General features: G+C 37.5%; 1 protein-coding gene across 1 annotated transcript in view; it reads left to right on the top strand.

The window, feature by feature from the left end:
• The window catches only part of MED27 (mediator complex subunit 27), a 243,898-nt gene that overhangs the window by 89,392 nt on the left and 129,941 nt on the right, over positions 1–24,565 (top strand). The window contains exon 3 of the mRNA XM_072632774.1: positions 18,648–18,778. Within this exon, the coding sequence (XP_072488875.1) occupies positions 18,648–18,778 (131 nt within the window). The remainder of the gene's footprint in view (positions 1–18,647; positions 18,779–24,565) is intronic.

The following is a 24,565-nucleotide window of genomic DNA, read 5'->3' as shown; positions in this document are numbered from 1 at the left end:
AGCTAAAACATTGATTTTATTTTGAGTGACTGTAGAAAGAACAGCACTTTGTAGGGGTCTGCTGTATAGCCATTTAGGTGGTGCAGTGGATAGAGTGCTGGGCCTAGAATTAAGAAGACCTGAGTTCAGATTTGCTATCAGATACTTATTAGCTGTGACCCTGGGCAAGTCACTTAACTTCTGTCTGCCTCAGTTTCCTTATCTATAAAATGGAGATAATAATAGCAACTACCTCCGAGGGTTGTTATGAGGATAATATTTGTAAAATGCTTAGCACAGTGCTGAGTATATATTAGATACTTAATGATGCCTATTCTGTTCCCCTTCCTACTGAAAAAGAAACCAGAGGGAAGAAAAATAAAATTGAATGTGTTTGTTCTTTAGATGGTGAGCTGCACCCAGATTTGAGTCATCATATGTGTATTGCATTTAGCTAATTATATTGGAAAAGTATCCTGTATACCAACTTGCTCTCTACTACAAAAGTCCACCTCCTTTAACACCAGAATTTTCCAGGTGAATACTGTATGACCATGAATCATTAAACACTGTGACTGTAGAAGAATCAAAATTACAGGTGACACGAAGGACAGCAGAATGACATATGGTGATTGTAAGTAGGAGGGTACATGTTACTAACAGTGACCTTCATAGAAGAAAAGACATAAAAGACACCATGAGGAACATGTAAAGTGAGATGGGTTAGCCATTAGTGGGAATAAGAGACAGCAGATGGACAGCCCAAGGGGTACATTGATAACAGTGAAATAATAAAAGAACAAAACAAAGGCTTCAGTGTGTTGGTGTGGATTCTCTTTGGAAAGACGTGGATAAGACATGTTACACTGGATGAAAAAGTGTGAAGACGCTATGATCAGTACTAGTGGAGGAATTATACACACTGGTGAAATTGAAGGTCCATGTAGGTAAGCATTAATTAAACTACCATTGTACTCTGGAAAATCATGACTTCTTAAGTATCTAGTTCTGTGGCCCAAGACCAGAACTAATTAAAAATGCAGAATGTAAAGTGTATAGTTCAAAAATCCTTCAATACTTTACAAATCCTTGATTCTCTTGGTCTGCATCTTAGAGCATCTATAATAATAGTATGCATCTGTAAGCACTCTGTCAGATGATATATAATGCAACCACTTTTTGACTTAGGAGATGGCCTTTAGGAATTTCTGTGGTCAGCACATTGACCTTTCTGTAGCCAAGGGTATATAACCCCCTAAACGTAGACAACTAGACAGTTAATCAGGTAAGCAGGCAGCTTCTCCTTGAAGCTTTCCTTGGCATAGCTTTCCAGAACACAGGATCATCTCCACGTTCTGATAAGGCTGTCTAGTGCAGGCTAATGTAGTGATATAATGAAAAGAGTCTTCCCTTGTTCATTTTAACGATGTAAACGAAGAGGGAAAAGGAGACTCAGATCTGTCACAAAGCAGAAGCCACACAACTATTACTGGCTTGTTTTGAAACAACACTGGTTACTTCATCTCAGCTATTTCAGAAAGAAGGAAAAAAAATCAAATGTGTGGGCTTGACAGGTGGTTTGCCAAATTTCAGACCAAAGATGAATTCAAAGAGCTACCTCATTTTAAGAAAGTTACTTTCCCTGTAAACACCACCTGACAGTCTATAAAAAGGTTCCTGAAAACACTGCTTTTTACTTCATTAGGCTTCATATACCTCTCATTCTCACTGCTAGGAACCACAAGTCTGTCTTTATGTGTTCTTGAACTTTGTGAGGTGGTTGTTGGTACTTGATTTATTTTTTAAGCAAGAGGTGGGTCTTTGGGGGCAAAGGAAGGATGGCCTGCTTGGTCTGTGCTGTTCCCTTTTCAAGCTCTCTCTTTCCATTGGCATGCAGATAGCAGCCGCACAATTTAGCACCTCGCCCACAGGATCCACCTCCTGATAGCAAAACTCACCAGTAGAAAAGCATTCAGCACTTCATTATTTCTACAACCTGAGTGAATTTGCAAATTAATTGATGTGTGGGAAGAAAGGCATCTGCTATTGTAAAAACCTTTAACTGTTGCAGTAAAACTGGAAATAAAATTAAGTGTTACTATAGTAAACTAATAGATATACTCCCAGGTGGCACAAGGTAGCATAGCGTTGTTTACTCTTTCCGGTCCCTCTTAACTTTGGGACTTCATTTCTGATCAATTTTCTTTCCTTTGCGCATAATTCTCTGCTTCCCCCACTCCTGTTTTTATTGATTATTTTGTTCTTTCACCCAAACAGTGTTCTCTCCATTCTTTTTACCCCACTCCATGCCACTGAATTTTCTGTTGAGTCCAGTGTGACCCCCTCCCCCCATCATCTCTAAAATGAGGAGGTTGTCTCAGTGACCTTTAGGAACCCTTCTGGTTCTCAAACTGTGCTACCTGTAACAAAGAAAAACTGTCATTTTTGTTGGCTCTTATGACAGATGTGACATTTTTATGCCTGTAGTATTCTACCTGTTCTCTGAGAGGAGGGGAAAATGATTCCTCCTTTGTGGTCTAGGGTTGAGATTGGTCACTTTTGGTTTTCTGTCCTGTAAGCATCAAGGGGTAGTGGAAAGAAGACTGGTTTTGAAATGAAGACCTGACCTTAGATATTAGCCCTACTGCTCACTTACTGCCTATGTGATGGTGGGCAAGTCATCTTACTTCTCTGGCTTTCTTTTCCTTATCCATAAAAAGAATTGGTTGAACTAGATAATTTTATACGTCCCTTCCCATTCTAGATCACATGGTCTTGTGGTCAAATGAACTGGTTCTTGCACTTACTAGTAGACATTTCTTTTTCAAGATTTTATTTCCTTTTCCCTCATGCTCCATAGTTAATAGCTTTACAATTCTGATTTAACTTTATCCTGGATCCTTTCTTTCCCTTTCGGTTTTCCTAGAATGGTTTTTGGCTTAGGAGACACCTTCCTTTGAAAACTTACTAAAAATTCCTCAGAATTGATTCAGCAGCTCTCTTTGGAGAAACACTGTGTTACTGAAACCATCATTTTTGTCAAGCTGCGCTCTTATGAAGTTTCCATGAGCACAGGCAGGGCATTATTCATTGGAAATCCTTTAATAACTTTTTTGGGTCACTAGTACCCTTGCCAAAGAGTGTGTTGGTCTCTTTTATGAGCCTACTACAGCTTGGCTGGGAGGGAAAGATTATAAGACTTTGCTCTTCTTTGAAGAGAGGACCTTTTCATTTTTTTTGTAAACCTACAAGCTGATTTAAAACCCCTTTTCCCTGTGATGCTTCCTTATTATTTTGGCTGTCTACAGTTATTTTTCCTGAATGTAACAGTGAAGGGCAAGAGTACCTGGTGGGTGATGGCAGCATTAAAAGCTGAACTTTTCAAAGAAGCTAAGATGACATTGTTACAGTCACTACCCTTTGTACTGTGGTCACAGAGATCTGTGTAGTAAGGAATAGGTTTTATTTTTTCCCTCCCAGAGGCATATAGCTCTTGTGCATAGTCTAGACTCTCCTACTTCTTCAGATTACTTGTGAAAGCCTGAATCTTACTTGCCCTTCTTTGGTCTCTGGGGTACTGCCTTCAACGATAGAGTTAAAGCCTTTCTTCTTCGGACCCAGGCAGAAGCCACCAATTTGTGGTGCCTTCTACCTTGGGATAGCCTTGCATTGTCTAAGTAGGAAAACAGCTCATTTAAATAGACAGTTTCTATCTCTTGTGACTATTTTATAGAAGGGATTCAAGGAGACAGTCTTGGGCTTGTACCTTGATCTGGAACTTTGAGGCTGTACTTCTTTTGCAAGTGTAATATGGACTTTACTTACAAACCTATTACAGCTTTATTAAAATATTATTTCCCCTGCCTGTTTTACAAATTTCTGTGCTTACTCACCAAACTGGCAGGTTGTTTGAACACTCATTATTCTTTTTTTGAGCACGCCATTGCCATTTTTCCTTTCTTTCTAACCCTGTTTTACTTAGGCCATTCTTATTAAATATCATCATTTGCCCGCTGGAAAGTTATTTGTAAACTTAATTAACCCCCTGTCAGTGCTTGAGCTAATTTTGTCCCTTTACACTTAGAGTTCTTGGTTGCAGTTCTCTATGTTCTGTACCATGTCTGTTAGCTACTTTGTAAATAGTTTTGAAATGCCAGTTGGTGATATATGGGCCTCTTTAACATTTCTTTGATTTATGTGCAGTACAGTGGAAAAAGGCAGAGGAAGCAAATTATATGGCGAAAAATGTTGCCAATCTTCACTTTTTTTATTCTTAGTTATAAAAAGTACATTTATCAATCAAAACTGATGGATTTTGTTTTTTTTATAAAAATTGAAAATTTAACTGTTTGAAGACTTTAACAATGCATTTATTATATTTAAGGATATATTAAACTCGTATAGACTATCAAGTCTAAAAAAACCCAACCACCCCAGTTTGTACTATTTGCTACTTTTTTTCACTTCCCCGTAGGAATTCCACAGTGAGAGAGTTGAGGAGAAAGGATGATAAGTTAACATGTTTGAGGAAACTTTTTTTTAAGAATTAAAAAGATTTTTCAGGTTTTTTAAAAAAGGTTTTTTAAAGACATATTTTTCCTTTTGATTGTCCTATGAGATAGTAAATGTGCTATTTAATTGTGACTTGTCTTAAAATATCTTTGTAGGCATTGATGACTCCAAGCTTCCTGCTATTTTCTTGAACCATTTAATTGGTGAAATATTTATTGAGTGCCCTATATACAAGGTCCTATACTAAGGTACTGTGAATGTTACAAAAGATGAATAAAACACAATCACTGCTCTTTAGGAGTTTATAATGTGGTTAGGGAAACGTGAAAAAAGATACTAGAATCATAGGCTTTCCAGTCTTATTTTCTCTGCCATTTAGCAGTAAGTGCTTTCCAAACAGATCATTTTGTGTTGTCAGTGGCCATCTCAAAAGAGGAAAGACACAATACTTTATGTATTTGAACCAGATTGGAGTTGGACTTTGATCCCCCTGCAGAAGTTGGAATGTGGCTGCTGATTAGGTGCCTGGGCACTGCAAAACCTCTGGCTTTTGGCCTGCTGATCCCACTGGCAAAGTGTCAACAGCTGGGATGCCAGTCTACACAGAAAGCAGCAACCATTTGGTGGGGGCTTTTGGTCTTTCCTTATTTACAAACTAGGATCTCACCTCATGTGGGTAGTGCTATATTTAGGAATTTTTTCCGTACTTAACAGATCTGTACCATGTGAGACATGGGGTCAGAAGCTAGTTGTCAGTTCAACTTTGTAGTAACTTCTTTCACAGACCTTGGACCTCAAGGTCTTTGAAAGACACTCTTTTCTATTCATTCTCAGAGCTAAGGGACCCCTATTTCTTTTCACAGATGCTCATTATCTGTAGAGCTCTAGTTTCTTGGGATTTTCCATAAAAGGTCTCATTACTTAGCTATGCAAGAATAGCATATAAACTCTTAAATTTTTCTTACCTAAACCTTAGAGCATGCCATATAGATGCAGTAGGCAGATTTAACATTCATTCAAAGCTTTTTCTTGGTACTTTATTAATATATTGGGTTGTCTTGCTTTCATGACATGTTTTAGCAGTCAAGGTCAGAAGGCTAAAAATAAAAGGCTTCCATTAAAATATGGTGGGTACCAAGTTGAATATATTAATTTCAGCAGGAATAGTCAAGGAAGTTATCAAAGAGGCAGTTGGATTTGGGCTGGACGTTGAAAGATAGGTTGGATTTCAGAACCATACTCATTATTCATCTAGTTAGGTTTCATTGAGGTTGGGAAAGGTAGTAGTTATTTTTCAGTGCTGGTTTTCTCATATCCTTGTCTATGCATATATTTTAGAAATGTGCTAAAATTTAAAGGCATATATTTCTTGACCCTTGGTAGGAATGATTTAAAAAATTCTTCCAGTATTTTGTGCAGTATTGGGGCACATATATATTTGTTTGATAAATGCTTCTTGACTAGGTTTCTAGTGTATAGTTATAGAATTTCTATTCAAATCACTAAACATTTATTGAGTGCCTACTATATGCAAGATACTAGAATTTCAAAGCTAGAAGATACTCTTAGGAGCAACAAGATTGAATTCAATTCTTGGAATCTTAGGGTTGTATGTGAATGAAAAGTACCATCTCTATAAAGGGTTCAAAGATGCTTTCCTATCAGTCTTCCTGACTTCCATTTTAGTGAGAACTGTTATAATAAATATAGTTCTGTTTGAATTTAGTGAATTTAGAATATCCTAGACATTCAGCAAATCTCACAGGCATCAAAATGCTGTAAATTCACTATCTCCTTCTTATTTGGTTCTTTTACTATTTAAACTGCTACTCCCTAGCTTACTCCCTTTATCTAAAAAGAATTGAACATGACTTTTTAAGAAATATATATATGAGATATATATATATGTATATAATTTATTTATTTTTCAGTTCTTGACATTCACTTCCACAAGAGTTTGAATTCAAAATATTCTCCCCATCTCTCCCCACCCCAGGACAGCATGCACCTCATCCACCTCTTCTTCCAGTCTGTCCTGCCTTCTATTACCTACCCTTCTATCCCCCTTCCCCTCTATTTTCCTGTAGAACAAAATAGAGTTCTATACTCTATTGCCTGTATAGCTTAATTTCCAGTTGCATGCTAAAACAATTTTTAACATTCATTCTTAAAGCTTTGAGTTCCATATTCTCTCCCTCCCTCGCCACCCACCCGCATTGAGAAAACAAGCAATTCAATATAGATCATACATGTGTAACAATGCAAAGTACTTCCATAATAGTTATGTTGTAAAAGATTAACCACTTTGCCCACTGTCCTATCCTGCCCTTCCATTCTCTACCTTGACCTGTCTTCCCATAATAGTATTTACATCCCTTTCCCTAATTTTCTGTCCCTTCTATTATCTTCTCTCTCCTATCCCCTTCCCCCTTGCCTTCCTGCAGGGTAAAATAGATTTCCATATCCAATTAAGAGTGTGTTATTCCCTCCTTAAGCTAAATCCCATGAGAGTAAGACTCAGTTGTTTCCTTTCATTTCCTCCTCTTCCCATCCATTGTAAAAGCTCACTCTTCTCTCTTTTCTGTGAGATGATTTGCTACATTCTACCTCTCCCTTTCTCTTACTCCTAATACATTCCATTCAACAGTAAATTTTATTTTTTTAGGTATTCTCCCTTCATATTCAGTTCACCCTGTGCTCTCTGTCCATATGTATATGTGTGTATACATATACATATACACACATGTCCATGTACATATACATATCTACGCATATATAATATATACGTACATACATACCCATACACACCTACATACAAATATCTCTCTGCCCTAATACTGAAAAAGGTCTCATGACTGACAAATTTCAACTTTAATGAATTCCTTAAGGCTTCTCTTTCCTGTTTACCTTTTAATATTTCTCTTGATTCTTGTATTTGAAAGTCAAATTTTCTATTCAGCTCTGGTCTTTTCAACAAGAATGCTTGAAAGTCCTCTATTTCATCGAAATTCCATTTTTTTTCACTGAAGTATTATACTCAGTTTTGCTGGGTAGTGATTCTTGGTTTTAATCCCATCTCCTTTGACCTCTGGAATATCATTTCAAGCCCTTCAGTCTCTTAGTGTAGAAGCTGCTAAATCCTGTGTTATCTTGATTGTATTTCCACAATATTTGAATTGTTTCTTTCTGACTGCTTGTAATATTTTCTCCCTGTCCTGGGAACTCTGGAATTTGGCTACAATATTCCTAGGAGCGTTCCTTTGGAGATCTCTTTCAGGAGGTTATCGGTGAATTCTTTTCATTTCTCTTTTACCCTCTGGTTCTAGAGTATCAGGGCAGTTTTCCTCGATAATTTCTTGGAAGAAGATGTCTAGGATCTTTCTTTTGATCATGGTTTTCATGTAGACCATCTCTCCTGAATCTTTTTTCCAGGTCAATTGTTTTTCCAATGAGATATTTCACATTGTCTTCTATTTTTTCATTCTTTTGGTTTTATTTTATAAATTCTTAGTTTCTCATAAAGTCATTAGCTTCCATCTGCTCCATTCTAATTTTTAAAGACTATTTTCTTTAGTGAGCTTTTGAACTTCCTTTTCTATTTGGCCCCTTCTGATTTTTAAAGCATTCTTCTCCTCATTGACTTTTTGGACCTCTTTTGCCATTTGAGTTAGTCTATTTTTAAAGGTGTTATTTTCTTCAACTTTTTGTTGGGTCTCCTTTAGCAAGCTGTTGGCTCACTTTTCATTTTTTTATTGCATCGCTCTCATTTCTCTTCCCAATTTTTCCTTCCCCTCTCTTACTTGACTTTCAAAATCTTTTTTGAGCTCTTCCATGGCCTAAAACCATTGCATATTTTTTTGGAGGTTTTGGATGCAGAAGCCTTGATTTTTATGTCTTCCTCTTATGGTATGCTTTGTTCTTCCTCATCCAAAAGAATGGAAGAAAATACCTTTTCACTGAGAAAGTAACCTTCTATATAGTCTTATTTTTTTTCCCTTTTGGGCATTTTCCCAGCCAGTTACTTCACTTTTGAGTCCTTTGTCAAGTGGAGTGTATACTCGAGGGACCTGTAACTTCTCAGTTTCTCCAAGGTGGCACAATGAAGGGAGAGGAGTTTACTCCTCTCCTGGCCTATGCTTTGGTCAGGGAACAACCACAGGCACTCTTTCCTGCCCTGGAACTGCGAGTAGGGTTCCCTCTCCACAGTCATGCCAGTGTTCCTTTTCACCCCAGGACTGCTACTCAGCACTGAGACCCAGATCAGCTGCGCTATTCTCCCAGGGTCTTTAGGCCAAGGGCTCCAAAAGTGGACGCCCTGTGGCCGGGGCTGGGGCTGAACCCTGCTCCCCTCTCACCCAGGTGAAAGAGTTTTCTTACTGACCTTTGAAGATGTCTTTGGTGTTTGTGGGTTGAGATATCTTGAAACCGCAATTGCTACCTGTGATTGTGCTCCCTGAAGCCTGCTCCAGTCCTGTTGGTGCTGTGCACCTGCTCTGAGCCCGATGCAATAGACCTTTCCTGTCGGCCTTCCAGGCTGCCATGGGCTGAAAATCTCTTTCACTTGGTTATTTTGTGGCTTCTGCTGCTCTAGAATTTGTTGAAATTCATTTTTTACAGGTGTTTTATGGGCTATGGGGAGAGAGCTAGAACAGGTCAATCCTTCTAATCCGCCATCTTGGCTCTGCCCCCCTTGGACATGACTTTTTACTATCCAGTAACATTGGCCCCTTTGCTGTTCTTTGCATAGGACACTCCATCTGTTTTCTTTCCAGGCTAAGTATAATGAGTTATGTCATTAGCATTCATTCTAAAACCAAGGGGATTGAATCTCTCAGGGCACAGACCCTAGAAGCCTGTAGTGGTAGGGCAAAAGGAGAGAAGATGGATAGAGGGGATGGCTTGATGGGATGTGAGGCTTGGTTTGGTTGTTTTGGTACTAGGTAGATAGAGTGGGCTATATGAAAACAAGGACATTTTTACTATGTAGGAAGATCATATTATCATTATGGCTCATCTCTGCATATACTTGGAAAGAATGATTTAAAAACTCATTAATCATCAGTAAGTATTTAATTCCCTCCTGTGGTTCCTAGGTGCTATGAAGTACAAAGTAAATGCCATGGGTCCCTGCCAGAAGTCTTTCCCCTGACCCCACTAGTTTTAGCTAGCTTGTACTTTCACTGTCTGTCATTAGTCGCTACTAATGAGTGATATTATTCTTGCATTTCATAAGCGTGGTAGGAACAGTATGTTACCATACCCCTTGACTGCCCTCCTCTCATGCAGGTTGAGACATTCCTGAGATGTGGTGGGCTCAGATCACTTCTTTGTCTCAATTACAAAGCATCGAGGAGGAGCTGAAAGAACTCTTGAGATATTTGGCTGGTGGATCAAGATGGGAGCTTCACTATATCAATTCAAGGGATTCTCAATGCTTATCCTCATTGAATATCCTTTTCCTGCTGATGTAAATCCTGTTTTGTTAACAGTTGAAAGACTTATGAAGGTCTCATTTTATTCTAATAGTGAACCAAACTAATAAGGGACTTGACTTTTTATAGCCAATACTTCTATAGTTTTAGAAAGGGACTTTAGAGATTATCTCATTCAAGTCCCTCATTTTCACAGAATTTTATCAAGGCTCTGAGCATGATCTAAACCAGGGGTCGGGAAGCTGCAGCCTTTAGGCTGTATCCCCACCCCTCATCTAAACAAACCAAAATATTACTTTAATGATTGAAGTATAACTTGAATAGTTCATAAATGCATTGATTGTTCTTTCCTACTGTTTCTGTATTTAGTTTGAACATTTAGTTCAGTCGTTCAGTCATGTCTAACTCTTTGTGACCCTGGTTAGGGTTTTCTTGGCAAAGATACTAGAATGGTTTACCATTTCCTTCTCCATCTCATTTTATAGATGAGGAAACTGAGGCATACAGGGCTAAATGACTTGCCCAGGGTCACAGAGTTAGTGATTGTCTGAGGCCAGATTTGAGCTCAGTTCTAACTGATTTCAGGTCTAGCTCTGTCCACTGAATTACCTAGCTGCCTCCAGTTTGAACATAGGCAGAGTTGTCGGTAAATCTTGTGTTATGTACATCTATGTTTGTGAATTTCCAAAAATAAAATTAGAATTATTAGCCTGAGATGATTTGAATTTACTTAGGGATTGGTATATTTAAAAAAAAACAAAACTAAGGTGGATTAGACCAGTGGTCCATTCAACTATGTAGATTGTCTGTGGACATGATGCTAAAGGAGAACATGATGGCTTCTGTTCTGTCAGTCTCTAAAGTTTGGAATTATCCTTGTTGGTCATTTCCTCTTAAACTGCTATGGAGCTATCCCAGGAAGCTATTTATATTTTCAGCCAATTCTACCTGTTTAAGTGGATTAGATGACTCTCTAGCTAGAGCCTTTTTTGATGGCCCTTGGAATTCTTTTAGCCACCAGGGTCAATGGAAAAGGTTGAGAATATGCAACAAGGAAAAAGGTAAAGGGAAGCAAAGCAAGCCAGGTATTGTGAACCTTCTGGTGTCTGCATTCTTTTTCTCAGCTGCACTGATTTGTTAGGAAACTGTTCAGATATCTGAGTGACAGCTCTTTCAGCTGATTGGCATCTTTGAGATATGGTAACATGCAAGCAGATGTAGTGTAAACAGGAGCAGTTGTAGAGAAAGGATTATTATTAAAGGTGTGAGCCCTGTGAAGTTCAAATCAAACAATTCTAACCAATCCTAAATGTTGCAGTGATTTGAAGGAACAACAGTGGTTGTCCCCATGGGCATGTATTTTAGTTTCTTTTTTTGGATAATGTTTTGTGTTTGAAAATGTGAGAATTAATATTTAAAAACAAACAGCAGTTAGCAAGTAAATGGTGCTACAAATGGACAGGAAACATAGCCCTGATCCTTTAATACTAATTGAAAGGCCCCAAACCTAGCTTCAGAATAGAAAACAAATAAGCAAATAAATTGGAGGCCTTCTTCTTATAGTTTATTGATGTTGCTTTGACCAAGCTTAAAAATGAAGTTACCCTTCAAGGATCAAACCTAGGTTGGGGGAGGTAGGAAAGAAGCAGCTTCCAAACTGATCTCATTATCTGAGATATAAAGTAAAAATCCAAAGAAAACAATTAGAGCTGGCGTTTCTCTGTCCTTTCCTGAGCACAGCTGCATTCAGGAATACACACTTATTTTTCAAAAGAAGAACTAGGGCTTTATCATATTAAATGAGTCCTCCTCATTAACTGGAGCACAACATATTTTAATAATGAGGGGCAATGATCTCTGTCTTTTATAGTGACAGAAATATAGCCCTGATTTTGCTTAAATCTGTGCCCTGGTCAGTGGCTTAATGGTTCAGGGACATGTTAATATCTGTAAAGAAATCTTGGTCCTCCCCCCCAAGCAAATGGTTTAAGTCAGTCTGAGTTTGGTCTTCAAAATGTGGTCATGAGGGTAGGCTTGTGATTTTAAAACATTTTTAATGTCCGGATGTTAACTTTCACTATTTTTATGGATGATCTGTAGGCTAAAGTGGTCTTTAAGTAAGTGGTATGCTTATCTGATGCACACATAATCACATATTGAGAATCTTCAAGCAAAAGTGCATTGAACCTAGGAATGTTTTTAATGTGATAATTGCTGTTATCACAGAACAATATAAAAACTACAGAAAAAGCTAGATTTGATATTGCCTAGAATGGGCTTTAGGCTTTATGACATCATTTAGGGTTTCATATTACATTTCTTGCATTTCTTCCTGTGGATTTTTGTTAGTTCTGTTTTTTGAGTACTTGTAAGTGCATTAAACAATACAAGTAAATTTCTTCCCCAAACTCATTTAGTTATGTCTGGGAATAACAGAAAGAAAAACAACTGAAATTGCAGTTGTTAGAAAAGGGCAGAGAAGAGGGTAGCAGAAGAAAAAATCTAGGTGTTCATTCTGAATAGGGAAATTAATATCATTGCTTATTTAGTATCCTTTATTGTCTTGTCCAAGAACTATCACATAATCCAAGAACACATCTCTTAATGGAGACCACAATTTAATTAAATGCTTATTCCTGTCCAGGTATTTTTAGAAGTATAGAATATAGTTGTCTTGATTTAGACTCCCTCTGCATCTTTGCTTGTTATAACAATAATTAATTTCTATAGTGCTTTAAGGTTTTCAAAGCTCTTTTTTTCTCCCTCAACAACTCAATAAGGTAGAAAGTACAAATTTTACTGCCTCTGTTTCACAGGTAAGAAAGCTGAGGCTTTGAGCAAGTAGTTTGCCGGTGGTCATATAGCTTGTAATTATCTGAAGTGTAATTCAGCTCTTTCTCCTAAGTCCAAGTTCAGTACATTGTCCACTGGGCCAGGCTACTTGTGGAAATCTTCTTCCTCAAAGCCTAGCTAGCTGAGGCATTTTGAGAACTGCTGGATTAGACTGACCTAAAAGATCTTTCCCTGGCTCTAAAACCTAGGGACTCTGAAGCACTTTATGCTCAAATGGGCCATTAAATGTCTATAAGAATTCCTTTAGCTGCATATTAACTTTGAAAACCACATATCAGCATTACCTGTGTTCTATTGTGTTTTCATTTATTTTGTTTCACATTTCCTAATTGCATTTTAATCTGGTCCCCTAGGTAGTGGGTGTGGTGCCATCTGCAATCCTGACTGCCTGTTTAACACCTGACTTTGGCTGTGGTTCATTCATTCACTCATTTAACAACCATTTGGTACCTGCCTGTGAAATACAAAACACTTTCTTAGGCAGTGAGGAAGGTACAAAAGTTTAATTAAGATATGTTCTTTACTCTTCAAGTATTTAGAATCTAGCAGGGAGTGATATGACACATGTACAAATATGCAGTGTTATATGTATCAAATGAAATAGCAGTCTTAAGACCACATAAATGTCAGTCATTTTTAAGATTAACTGGAGGGACATCCTCTTCTTTTAGTTCTACATACAGGCATTCAAAATCATGCGAAAGTGAAGTTTATTCACTGGTATTTACCAGTTTTGAGCATCAGTAATGCAGTAGTTAAGGTTTTTTTGTGAGCAACGCTATAGGACAGGATCACAGATTTTTGAATGCTGCGGAATGCTAATGTCTTGGAATATCTCTCAGGATCTACTAATGTTCAGAATTCATTATTCACTTGAGTCTGTTTACAATTCTCTTGTATTTTGGCATGTATTTTTTCTCTTTATATATGTGCTTGTTTTCTTCCCACATAGAATATAAGCTACTTGAGAAGTAGGGATTGTTTTATTCTTGGTATTTCTGTCTCCAGCACTTAGCATGCTGACTAGCATATGGTATTTAATGATTGCTTTTTAATTAACTGACTGTATCCATGGGATTTTAGTTATTAGCAAGTATACTTTGTTTAATGGTCATAATATCATCTATCTTGACCTATATGGGTCCTCAGAGGTCATCTAGTCCAACTCTGTTGTTTTTAGTTTTTAACATTCACTTCCATAAGTTTTAGGATTCCCCCACCCCCACTTCTCCCCAAGATGGCATGTAATCTGATATGGGCTTTTACACATACATTCCTATTAAACACATTTTCACATTAGTCATGTTGCATAGAAGAATTATAACGAATGGGAGAAACCATGAGAAAGAAAGAAAACAAAACAAAGAAGAAAGTAGCCAGCTTCGCTCTGCATTCCATCTCCATAGTTCTTTCTCTGGATGTGGATGGCATTTTGCATCATGAGTTCTTACATTGCTGAGAAGAGCTAAGTCTATCAAAGTCAGTCCTTACACACTGTGGTTGTTAATGTGTATAATGTTCTCCTGGTTCTACTCACTTTATTCAGCATCAGTTCATTAAATCTTTCCAGGTTTTTCTGAAGTCTGCCTGTTCATCATTTCTTATAGCACAATAGGAAGGAATGTAGTCTCTAAAGAAACTTATGGTGAAATTTTTTTTTTTTTATATGAAGTGTCATCCAGTTGGTCTGTTTTGTAATACTGGCTTCTCTTCTGTTGGTTGTTGCTGTTGTTTGTAAAGTAGGACACACCACTCTGGAAGGGCTTACCATGATGATCCCACTGTCCCTCATCATGAACCTTAGTTGTGAAATAGTAATCATAATTGTACATTTCCTGTTTTTTTAGATTCAACCTCTATGCTATCTTTTAGTTGTTTTCTTTTTTGTCCTTGTATTAAATTCCAAATATGATACTCTTCATAGTGAAACATTTGATCTGTTTGAGTGATATTGGAAGCATTCTCTACCAGTAATGTGGCATCTGCAGCACATTGCTGAGAACAATAGGGAAAGTCACAATTAGGAATGAGTTCAGGTTTATGAATTTCATTCTTAATTTTATAATTTTTATTGATGCAATTGATTCTAATCCATGTTACTAAATATAATTGGAGGCACTCATCTCCTTCATTCATTTCAACTTGGTGATCATTTGAAAAAGTGCTGAGCTAAAGTTTGCTGTTGCTGGCTGTGGAAAAATGATTTAAGTAAATAATTCATGTTAAGAAAGATTAAAGTATTCTAATAATTCAGACTTTCCCCTAATTTTGACTGATCTTGTCCCTAATTCTAAATTCTTGACCTTTTACATGAGTGAACATAAATCAAGAAAGGAAACTGATTGGCTGATACTTTAGTTAGAAGCCTAGCATTGTAGCCCTAGGTCATTAATAGTAGGATTAGAAGTCATAAAGTTAAGAAATTTCCTTAAAATACAGGGTAAAAATAATAACTAAAGCATAACTTATAGGTATCAAGTAGCAAATAAAATGAATGAATAAATGAATGAAATAACCAATTGTGGTAAAGTCCTACCTTGTAACAAAGAAAAAACAGTTAACAAAACTGAGTAGCAATATAGCTATGTCTCACAGTGTATTGCAACATTCAGATTACATTGTTCTTTACCTCTCCATCCAGATTCCTCCTTTCCCTACTTCCCCCACACTTTTCTTTTCATTCCTGTTGAGTCTTACTGTTAGGAGGAGAAATGATGCTAGATAGAAAAATCATATTAGAACTTTGGGGTGTTGCTTTATGAAACAGAGTTGTTTCCATGCCATAGACATTTGGAGAGAAGTGTGTTTAGTAAAATATATTTTTATAGAAAATATAACAGAACCTGTAAATGAAAACTCATGGCTGTAATTTTTGGAGTGTTACGTTCTTAATGTTAATTTGTGAATTATTTAAACTTCCCTTCTGATGTTCAGAGCTTTTGGATAAGTATACATTTTCGAAGAATTTTTTCAGATCAAAACTGTATTCCTTGAAATAGTGTGTATTGTCCTTAAATAATGTATAAATCAGGTTGGACAGGAGCTGCCTATCAGTTTTGTTAACTTTGACCTTTTTTCCTATTATAAAGATGGTTTGGTAAATATTTAATGGGTCCTTATAGATCTTGATAGTCGAGTCTGTTCCTGGAAGCTGGGGTAGGTATATATGATTAACAAATATCACTTAATCACTGTGACTCAGCTTTCAAGGATGGATTTTGTTTTCGGGAATGGGAGTCTTTCTTTTTACACATGTTCAAGCAGTGTAGCATATATTGACAGAGTTTAAGATGGCACAGGTTTTCATGGGAAAACATTCATCATCAGATGGTGATTAACACACAGTTCTGCTGGTTCTGTTTGTTTTAGGCAAGTGATATGAGGGATGCCAGGTGGGCAGAACAGCCACCATGACACTCTGATGCATAGCCAGCAGAACTCTTCCAGAGTAAAGTCAGCAGCTAGGGAATGGCTGAGCTTGCATGGACCCTAATAAAGATGCAAAGAAAAAGGAAAGAAGAGAATGTTTCTTAAGCCAGGAGGGGGCTATTGCCAAGCTGTCTTTACCTTTAATTCCATAAAACCCTGTGCATATTGCACTCATTGCAAATTCTGATGGGGAAGATCGAAACCCAAGTCGCTGACATTTTGAAACATTGTCTTTCGAACTTGTACTGTCCCTTGCTTCCATTGATTTCCCATTTTAAAAATCTGTACAAGAAAAACAAATTTGAACAAAATTCATTGGTCTACAATGGGTTGTTAGAGCCAAATGATGCCCCCCTTTTCCCTCTCTGAGAAGAACTCTGTTTTTTGTTAAGAATACCATATATCTTTGTCTTGTGTTGTGTATGGCTCATGCCGTAAATTGACCAAGTAAATCAGGAGCCTGTTAAAAAGCAATATGGATGCTCCGAACACTGACATTCAAGTCCTGTTGGGTCACTGAATATCTTCATTTTTATGGCCACTTTCAAGAAGCAGAACATATGAATTGGTTTTGTTTTTTTCATTCTCTGACTGTACTCAGCTCAGTGGCTTTAGCTAAGGCTATTTATTTTTCAGAACATTATTAGCCTTTGCATCCAGGTCCTAGCCCTTTGTATATAGTGGGCACCAGTTTCATTATCAAGAGCTGTGGTATAACTGATTTTCCAAAGGAAATCTATGCCTAGCAAGATCATTTTGAAAAGAAATTGATTCAGAGCTGCCAAATGAATTACTATTTGTATATTTGGTTGACTCTAAGTGCTTAAAAGAATGTGTTATAATTTTAGAAGGGTGGAAGAAACAGACTGTATGTTGTAAGTGGTACTAATCCAAATTCTTAACTTGTCATTTTCACATTTGAATGTTTTATTTACATCTCTGTAAAATTGGAATACCTTTCAAGTAACATTTTTTTGTAGAGAGACACATGCTGACATCTCTTATTGAGAACTAAAATACAGAAGTGTTGGATTTGAAATGAGAAGATAAAGTAACAGACAGACATTACTCCTTGACAAATTAAATTTAGGAGGATGACTAGGTTTATTTGCTGATAAGTGAGAATAATAGAGTTGCATTCTTAATCTCAGTATGTTTCAGAAGCAAATACCATCACGTCCATTTTCCACATTGAAAAACTGAAGTATAAAGAAGTAAATTGAATTGTTCTACAATAAGTTGAAGATTTGGGTGATTGAGGAATACAACCATTAGTGCTGATACTGATTAGATTTAACTTGTACTACTTTTTTTTCAAATCTTATCAGTTTGCCACTAACTGTAGTAATCTGTCTCTTTGGGAATCATTCTCCCAACTTTGTTCATTCAATTCAATTTCTTTCTTTCACTCTCTTTATTTAATGGGGGCAGTGAGGTGGTACTGTGGATAGGGCATTGGGCCTGGAGTCAAGAAGACTCATCTTCCTGAGTTTAGATCTGACCTCAGACTTAACACAGCTTTGTTAGATTTATGTTGACCTTGGGCAAGTCACTTAACCCTACTTGTTTCAGCTTCCTCATCTGTAAAATGACCTGGAGAAGTCAATGGGAAACCACTCCAATATCTTTGACAAAAAAACCCCAAATGAAGTCATGAAGAGTCAGATACAACTAAAAAATAACTAACACCAGAACCAGTGAAGACTTTTTTGATAGTGATGAATGAAAACCTTTTGATATGTGTGTGTGTGTGTGTGTGTGTGTGTGTGTGTGTGTGTGTATGTATGTATATATATATATGGACTTAGAGTCAAAAAGCTCTATAAGTTTAAGTGCCAGTTCCAACATAAGCTACGTGTCTTTGGGTAGTTCATCTCATTTCTCTGAATTCTGGTCTACTAATCCACATCCCCTACCAACCACAGAGCTATTATGAGACTTCAGTGAGAAAATGTATAAAAAGTTTTGTAAGCCTCGAAATGCTATATAAATTTGAAATATTGTTATTAATTTAGCAAATACACATGTGCTCATGTTTATTTCCATAAGCTTGAAGTTATGATTCTATTAGTATTGCCTCCATACCTGGTCACTCTTTTAGATGACAGAGGCTGATTTGGTTTCTTACTGAGTATGGTCATTTGCTTATGCTGTTCATAACTGGTGGCATGGAATCATTTATTCTTTCATGCTTAATAAGGAAAGCTAATTAGAATCTTCACAAACTAGGCTTCAGTAAAAAATATACTGTTTATTATTCAGACAGTCTAAAAGTTAAAAAAACCTTATTAGTGCCTTCCTCTTTGGGACATTAGTTCTATTTGGAATTATATGACTAGGCTAAAGGACTTAGACATATCGAACATTGTATCTGGAAGGTGTCTACTGGGATGGAACATACTAAGGATTGCTTTAAATTTTGTACTTTTTTTTTTAATATAGTTGCAGTACCATGCAGGTCTAGCTTCTGGCCTCCTGAATCAACAGTCTCTGAAACGTTCTGCCAACCAGATGGGAGTATCTGCAAAACGGAGACCTAAAGCTCAGCCTACAACCCTTGTTTTACCACCACAGTGAGTATGGAGATTTTGCAGAAAAGCAAAAATCTTTCTTTTCTTCCTTCTTCTATTCTACAAGCAGGCAAAAGAGAAGTGCTTTTGTTCCTTTTTTGTCAGTGAGGCAGCTTAGGAACAGGAAGATTGATGTTACCATTGTGGATGAAACGGTCTCTGCATGGTCTGCTGTGAGCTGTGCACTAAGGCAGTCTTGGACTGGGGAGATTGATTGAAGGAGAGCTGACATTTAGTGGAGAGAGCACTGACCTTGTAGACCTTGAGTTCCAATTCTAGCTCTGATCTTGGGCCAGTACTGTTTGTGAAGCACTTTAGCACAGTTCCTGGCACATAGTAGGCACTTAATAAATGTTTATTCCTTTGTACATGCATCCTCCCTCCTGACACCCTCCCATTTAAGCTTTCCAGGGCTGCACTGCCTAATCTTTAATGGGTGTTAGACAAGAGAATTTGTAAGATTCCTTACCCCTTTACAAACATTCTATGAACCTGAGTTTGGTCTCAGTGCTCCCTCCCTTCTTTCTCTCTTTCCCTCAATGGGAGGGGTATGGTTTGAGTCCCTGCACTCCCTTCTTTTCTGACTCCTTAGGAAAAGGACTTTCTGTTATCCCTGATGAAACCTATGCTTTCTGACTTCTATTCCAGAAAGACTAGTTTGCTTACAAGATGTGTGTTTGCACATGATCCTGATCGTGGCAGGCAAGTGGTCTTGTGTTCTTTTTCCTCTTCCTGGTGATCATTTCTCTATTAGTAGCCATATATTGGGACTTTTGCTTCTCAGATTTAAGCCCTGACCTGTCATCAAACCTTGCTTGGGCCACTGAATCTAACTCTCACATAGCTTATATAGACCACATGACTTTTTCAGACCATAGTAGCAATTTTTGTGCATATCTTGCAATGCTAACATCTCTGCTTATTTGGCTAATTGCCCAGAGAGTGAAAAATTGCACTGTTGATTTTGTCTTAATTCAGTTATTTTGCGGATCATACCTCCCACCTCTCGAAATTCTGATTGGCCTTATTACTTTTCATTTTATGTGCATAGTTGTTCTGCGCAGGGAGGATGTTTGGCCAGAAATGGCAGCCTCTTTTGTTGTGATCCCATAAGACCAAAGCCAAAAAGTGTTTTTTGCTAACTCTTTTTTGACAAAAGTCAGTTCTTAGTCCATCTGTTCACCATTTGTTAATTTGCATTGGCTTGAAACCTATTTACAGGTGATATGCAATTATGAGGACACCTAGAAACTATTTAAGGACCAAGACAATCAGCAGTCTATGCTCCCATGCCAAAAAAAACTAGATATACTCATAATTGTCATTATACATTTGTAACAAATCACTCAAAATACTTAGTTTCAAAGAGGAAAGTGATTACTGTGGCCTAGGAAATAAAACAATGAAATGATTTCCTATAGTGGATAGCCTTGTAGCTTTTGTGACTATTGACTGCTTTTTTTTCACAGCAGTGAGCTCTTTGATCTATCCATATGGTAGAACCCCTTTATAAAACCGCTGTCTTGGAAACAAGAGCCACATCCAGTCTTAAGAGCTAGCTATATTATATCAGCTTTTTATTGTATGTTAGCTGTTAGGTTTTGAAGAGATGTGACTCAGACCATTTTGTTATGGAATTCTATAATAGCAGACTGTTGTTATGAGCATTTTAAATATAAGCAAGACCCACCTTGATAGCAGGACTCCTCTGAAATTGCTTAGTCTTTTCAAGACTCTTAATCACACCTGTAACCTTTAAATATCAGGGTGTCTTCCCTCCCCCGACACCACCCATTTTAACTTTACACATGTTAGCATTGCAACGTATGGATTTTTTGCATTTTATTTTGTCGATAGTTAGACAGTTGCAAAGGCTACTGTAGCAAAACCACAGACTGTACTTAGTTACAATGAGACCACAGGCATGGTAGAGCAAGGATACAGGGGATTTGAAGGGATGTGTGTTTGAAAAATGTAGTTGGCTTTAACAGTACAGTTGTCTTTGAAGTTTTGGATTCCTTCCTGCTTGTCCCATAGGATTAGTGACGGGATTAATGATTCATATCCTTCTCTCCCTTCATAGAAGCTTGTAAGAATACCAAGATTCTGTTTGAAATAAAAGAGATCTTGCTATTTGTTACCATTTTGAAGGCACAGGAGATGCCATCTCACTTCCTCAGCTTCCATATGCTCATATTTGTCTAAGTCCTTTATATAAGGGATAGTGTTTGTTTTCTGGTTGCTGTAGAAAACTTCGCCTAACTCCCATACTGTAATAGTGTTATAGACGATTTGCATAAATATCTATTATCTCATATAATTGATCTATAATATACTATCAGTTTTAGAGACATAGTAGACTTGGCCAGTTTGTTTTTTAATTTTCTCAGTTACTGGAATGAATTTTTATAATATCTAGAATCTTAGCACTGCAAAAGACTTCAGCACTTATCTAGTCAACCTTCCAATCAATGAAATCTTCTTTGAGGCCTTCCTGACAGATGATTATCTAGCCTCTGTTCTAATTCTGGTGACTGGAAGCTTATTATCTTACAAGACAGCCCATTCCTAGACTGACCCTTAGAGAGCAGTAGTCTGTTCCCCAGCCCATGTTCTAAGCCTTTCAAATTTCCTAGAACCAGGTGGAACTTGGGATCCACTCCTAGAGACTTCAAGAACCACGCATCATCCCCCATTCCATGCTGAGATATCAGAGTTCTATGGAGAACAGATAACTTTAATACAAAAATCATACACAAATGCATCAGAAAAGCATTAAACAAAGTGCTATATGAGATTTGAAGGGAATAGGGGAAGACTTTATAGACTGGGCTAAACTCACTTTGGGCAATGGGTAACTTAACTTGATGTTTTCAAATTCTCCAGGGAAAGAGATTTCTTTAACCATCAATGTATCTTATTTGTTAAAAATAAAAAATTGGTACTTTCTTCTAGAAGTTTAAAATTCCATTGAAGCCTTTTGAGCTGATCAATGGCAAATACTATGCATTCAACTTTATTTCCAGACTAACAGTACAGCCTAACACCTTTGAGTGTATGGGGAAATAAAATTAGCTTCTCATATCAGCCTCTTGCACTTGACTGTCCTGTCATGATTTTAAACAAAAAATAGTATAGTCCTAAACCTATGTCCCTAGAAGGAATTGATTCAGGAGGCACCAGGGATAATGACATGAGCATAGGACATTCTGGTGGTTCTTCACTCTTAGACATTGCAGTGTTCATACAACATATTGCTTTAGGCACAGCCATTAATTTGTCTCTGGATGTTTAACTGAAAGAGGCTCATTTTCTGCCACTATCATGTACACTAATTCCCCAAAAGATCATCTACCTGAAATTGTGCAGAGTACTCAGGAACTCCTACACCTAATTTGTTTCTCTCCAAGATAACTAGCAAATACCTTCTTGAAAAGTAGAGCCTAGGGTTGTTACCTTTGATTTAAAATGAAGTCAGTAGCAATTGTAGATGAGTTGCAAAGTGGGTACAGTGGAAAAGGTGCTGGATTTGGAATCAGAGAACCAGGATCATAGGCCTGGCTCTTTTCTTTATTACCTGTGTGATCTCAGGCAGGTCATTTCACCTGTCTGGGTCTGTTTCCTCATCTGGAAAATGAGAGTTACACTAGATGACTTAAGATTTCTTCCCGCTCTAAATCCATGATCTTGTGATGAAGGACAGAGCCTTTTGCAGACCTTAGAAGTGGGTCAGCCCCTCATAAAAGAGGTGAGACTGATACTAGATTGAGAGTTAGAAGATGGCAGGAGTTGTATCTTATTTAGTTGTTGTGTTCTTCACCATGCCTACTACAGTCTTGGCCATGTAATAGGGACTTTAAGAATGTCTGAAATTGTTGCTGTAAAGAAACCATTCCTTCAGCTTAACCTGGTCATCACATTATTTCTGCTTCTTGTGCATTGTGGAGAGATTTGTGCAAGTTTTACTCTGAGTCAGGTGCACAGATTTGGCTTAAACTCTTTCTCCAACTTCAGCCCCTTTCATTTAAACCTATCCCTGAGATGTGATTTGGACTACCTTTGTGACAATGCTTCCTTGCCAGTGTGGAAGTTTTTGCTTGATCCTATGGACAGCTTGTTTTCCAGTGCTATCTTGGGGACAAACTCTGTATATATCTTGTATGTACATAATTATGTGTGTTTATCTCCTCCACTTGAATGTGAGCTCCATGAGGTCAGAGACTGCTTTTTCCTTTCTTTGTCTCGCTGGAGCTTAGCATAGTACCTGACAGAGTAAGCATTTAGGGAAGTGCTTGGAGACTGGTTGACCTTCAGGAAGTTGATGAACTCTTTTAGATAACCAAGGTAGTACTGAGTAAGTCATTTCTTCCAGTTATTAAATGCCATCTGGATTCTTTGAAAAGATGAAGAATTTTGTGCCAGCAGGTCGTTTGCTCATCTTACTATCTTCAACAGCGGATCTGTGGGGCTCAGTCATGCCCAGTGGGTTCCGATATTGTCTACTCTGAGGAATGCCCAGAAGAGAAGCCATTAACTTGGTGGCTGTACCTTTTCTCAGTTTTGGAAAAGTTATCAAAACTTTGGGAAAAAATTGTTAAGTTCTTCTTTTCCCAACGGACAAGTATTAAGTAACAATATTCATTAAATACCACAGAGAGGCTAGGTAATAAAGAAATAATCCTCAGGCCTAGACAGGCGCTCTTCTCCAGAAGAGTTAAAATTGAGAATATAATTAAAGATTAAAATATTGTTTGCATTCTAGAACATAGAGAAATCTTTTCTCTTCATGACAAGGGATTGCATTAATAAGATAGAGATCAGTTTCCAATAACTCACAATACCAGATTCTCAATTATTAACATCAGTCACGTTTAGATTGCCTGCTTTATTTTTTCTTTTGCCTTTCACTTGCAGCACAGGAACTGTGCAGAACATGTGCTATTCTAGTAGAGTCTTTTGCTTTTCATTCCTATGAGCAGATATAAGAAAAAGTGCTTACACCAATTAGAACTGTTAAAAACCTGCAATGGTCTGTATGGGGAAGTGCTGAGTTCTCCTTCACTGCAGGACCCAAGGTAGAGGCTTGATGGCCACCTGTTGGGGATTTTGTGGAGGTGATTCTGATCAAACCTCTCCCCACCCCACTTAGATCCTGTGATTCTGGGGTCCCTAAGATTCCTATTGCTTCTTTAGCTTTGAGTAGTAGTGTTTACATGTAATTCTTCATTTTCAGCTTATAAATATTACAAGATGGAGTTTTCCAAGGGGCCATTCTTGCCAAGTGAATTCATGGGTATTTCCTGTCACCTAGTAGTATCCTATTTTGACCACTGATCTTTAGTCAGGGTTTAATTCAGTTTTATTTGCATCTGACAGTTGAATGTCACAAAGTGTTTGAATGGATTTATATATTTTTATTTATTTCAGTGCTTTAGAAGAACTATGATTTCGTTGATGACTCCCTTCACCAATGCAGATTGCAATTTTTCCATTCCTTACTAGTTTGGTGAGACCTGTCAGAGATTGTTTTCTGCTTGCATAGCCTTCAAGAGCTTAGGGTTACCTTTACACCTCAAACAAGGCCTCAGAGTAGGCCTTTAATAGGAGATATTACTTTATTATAGTCTTGTGATTAGCGATTAATAAGAAACTGAGACTTTTAACAAGTGTTAGTCACATGATGGAAGCATTAAGTGCTATTTGGTGCTACTGGGCTGAGACACTTGCTCAGTCAATGGCCTTACAGAGTTGATTGTCAAAATTTGACTGCAACCAACAAATTTCTTTTGC

The sequence above is a fragment of the Notamacropus eugenii genome, chromosome 1, assembly GCF_028372415.1.
Source record: "Notamacropus eugenii isolate mMacEug1 chromosome 1, mMacEug1.pri_v2, whole genome shotgun sequence".
Lineage (NCBI taxonomy): Eukaryota > Metazoa > Chordata > Mammalia > Diprotodontia > Macropodidae > Notamacropus > Notamacropus eugenii.
The sequence above is the reverse complement of the archived record's forward strand: the minus strand, read 5'-3'. Positions and strand labels throughout refer to the sequence as shown.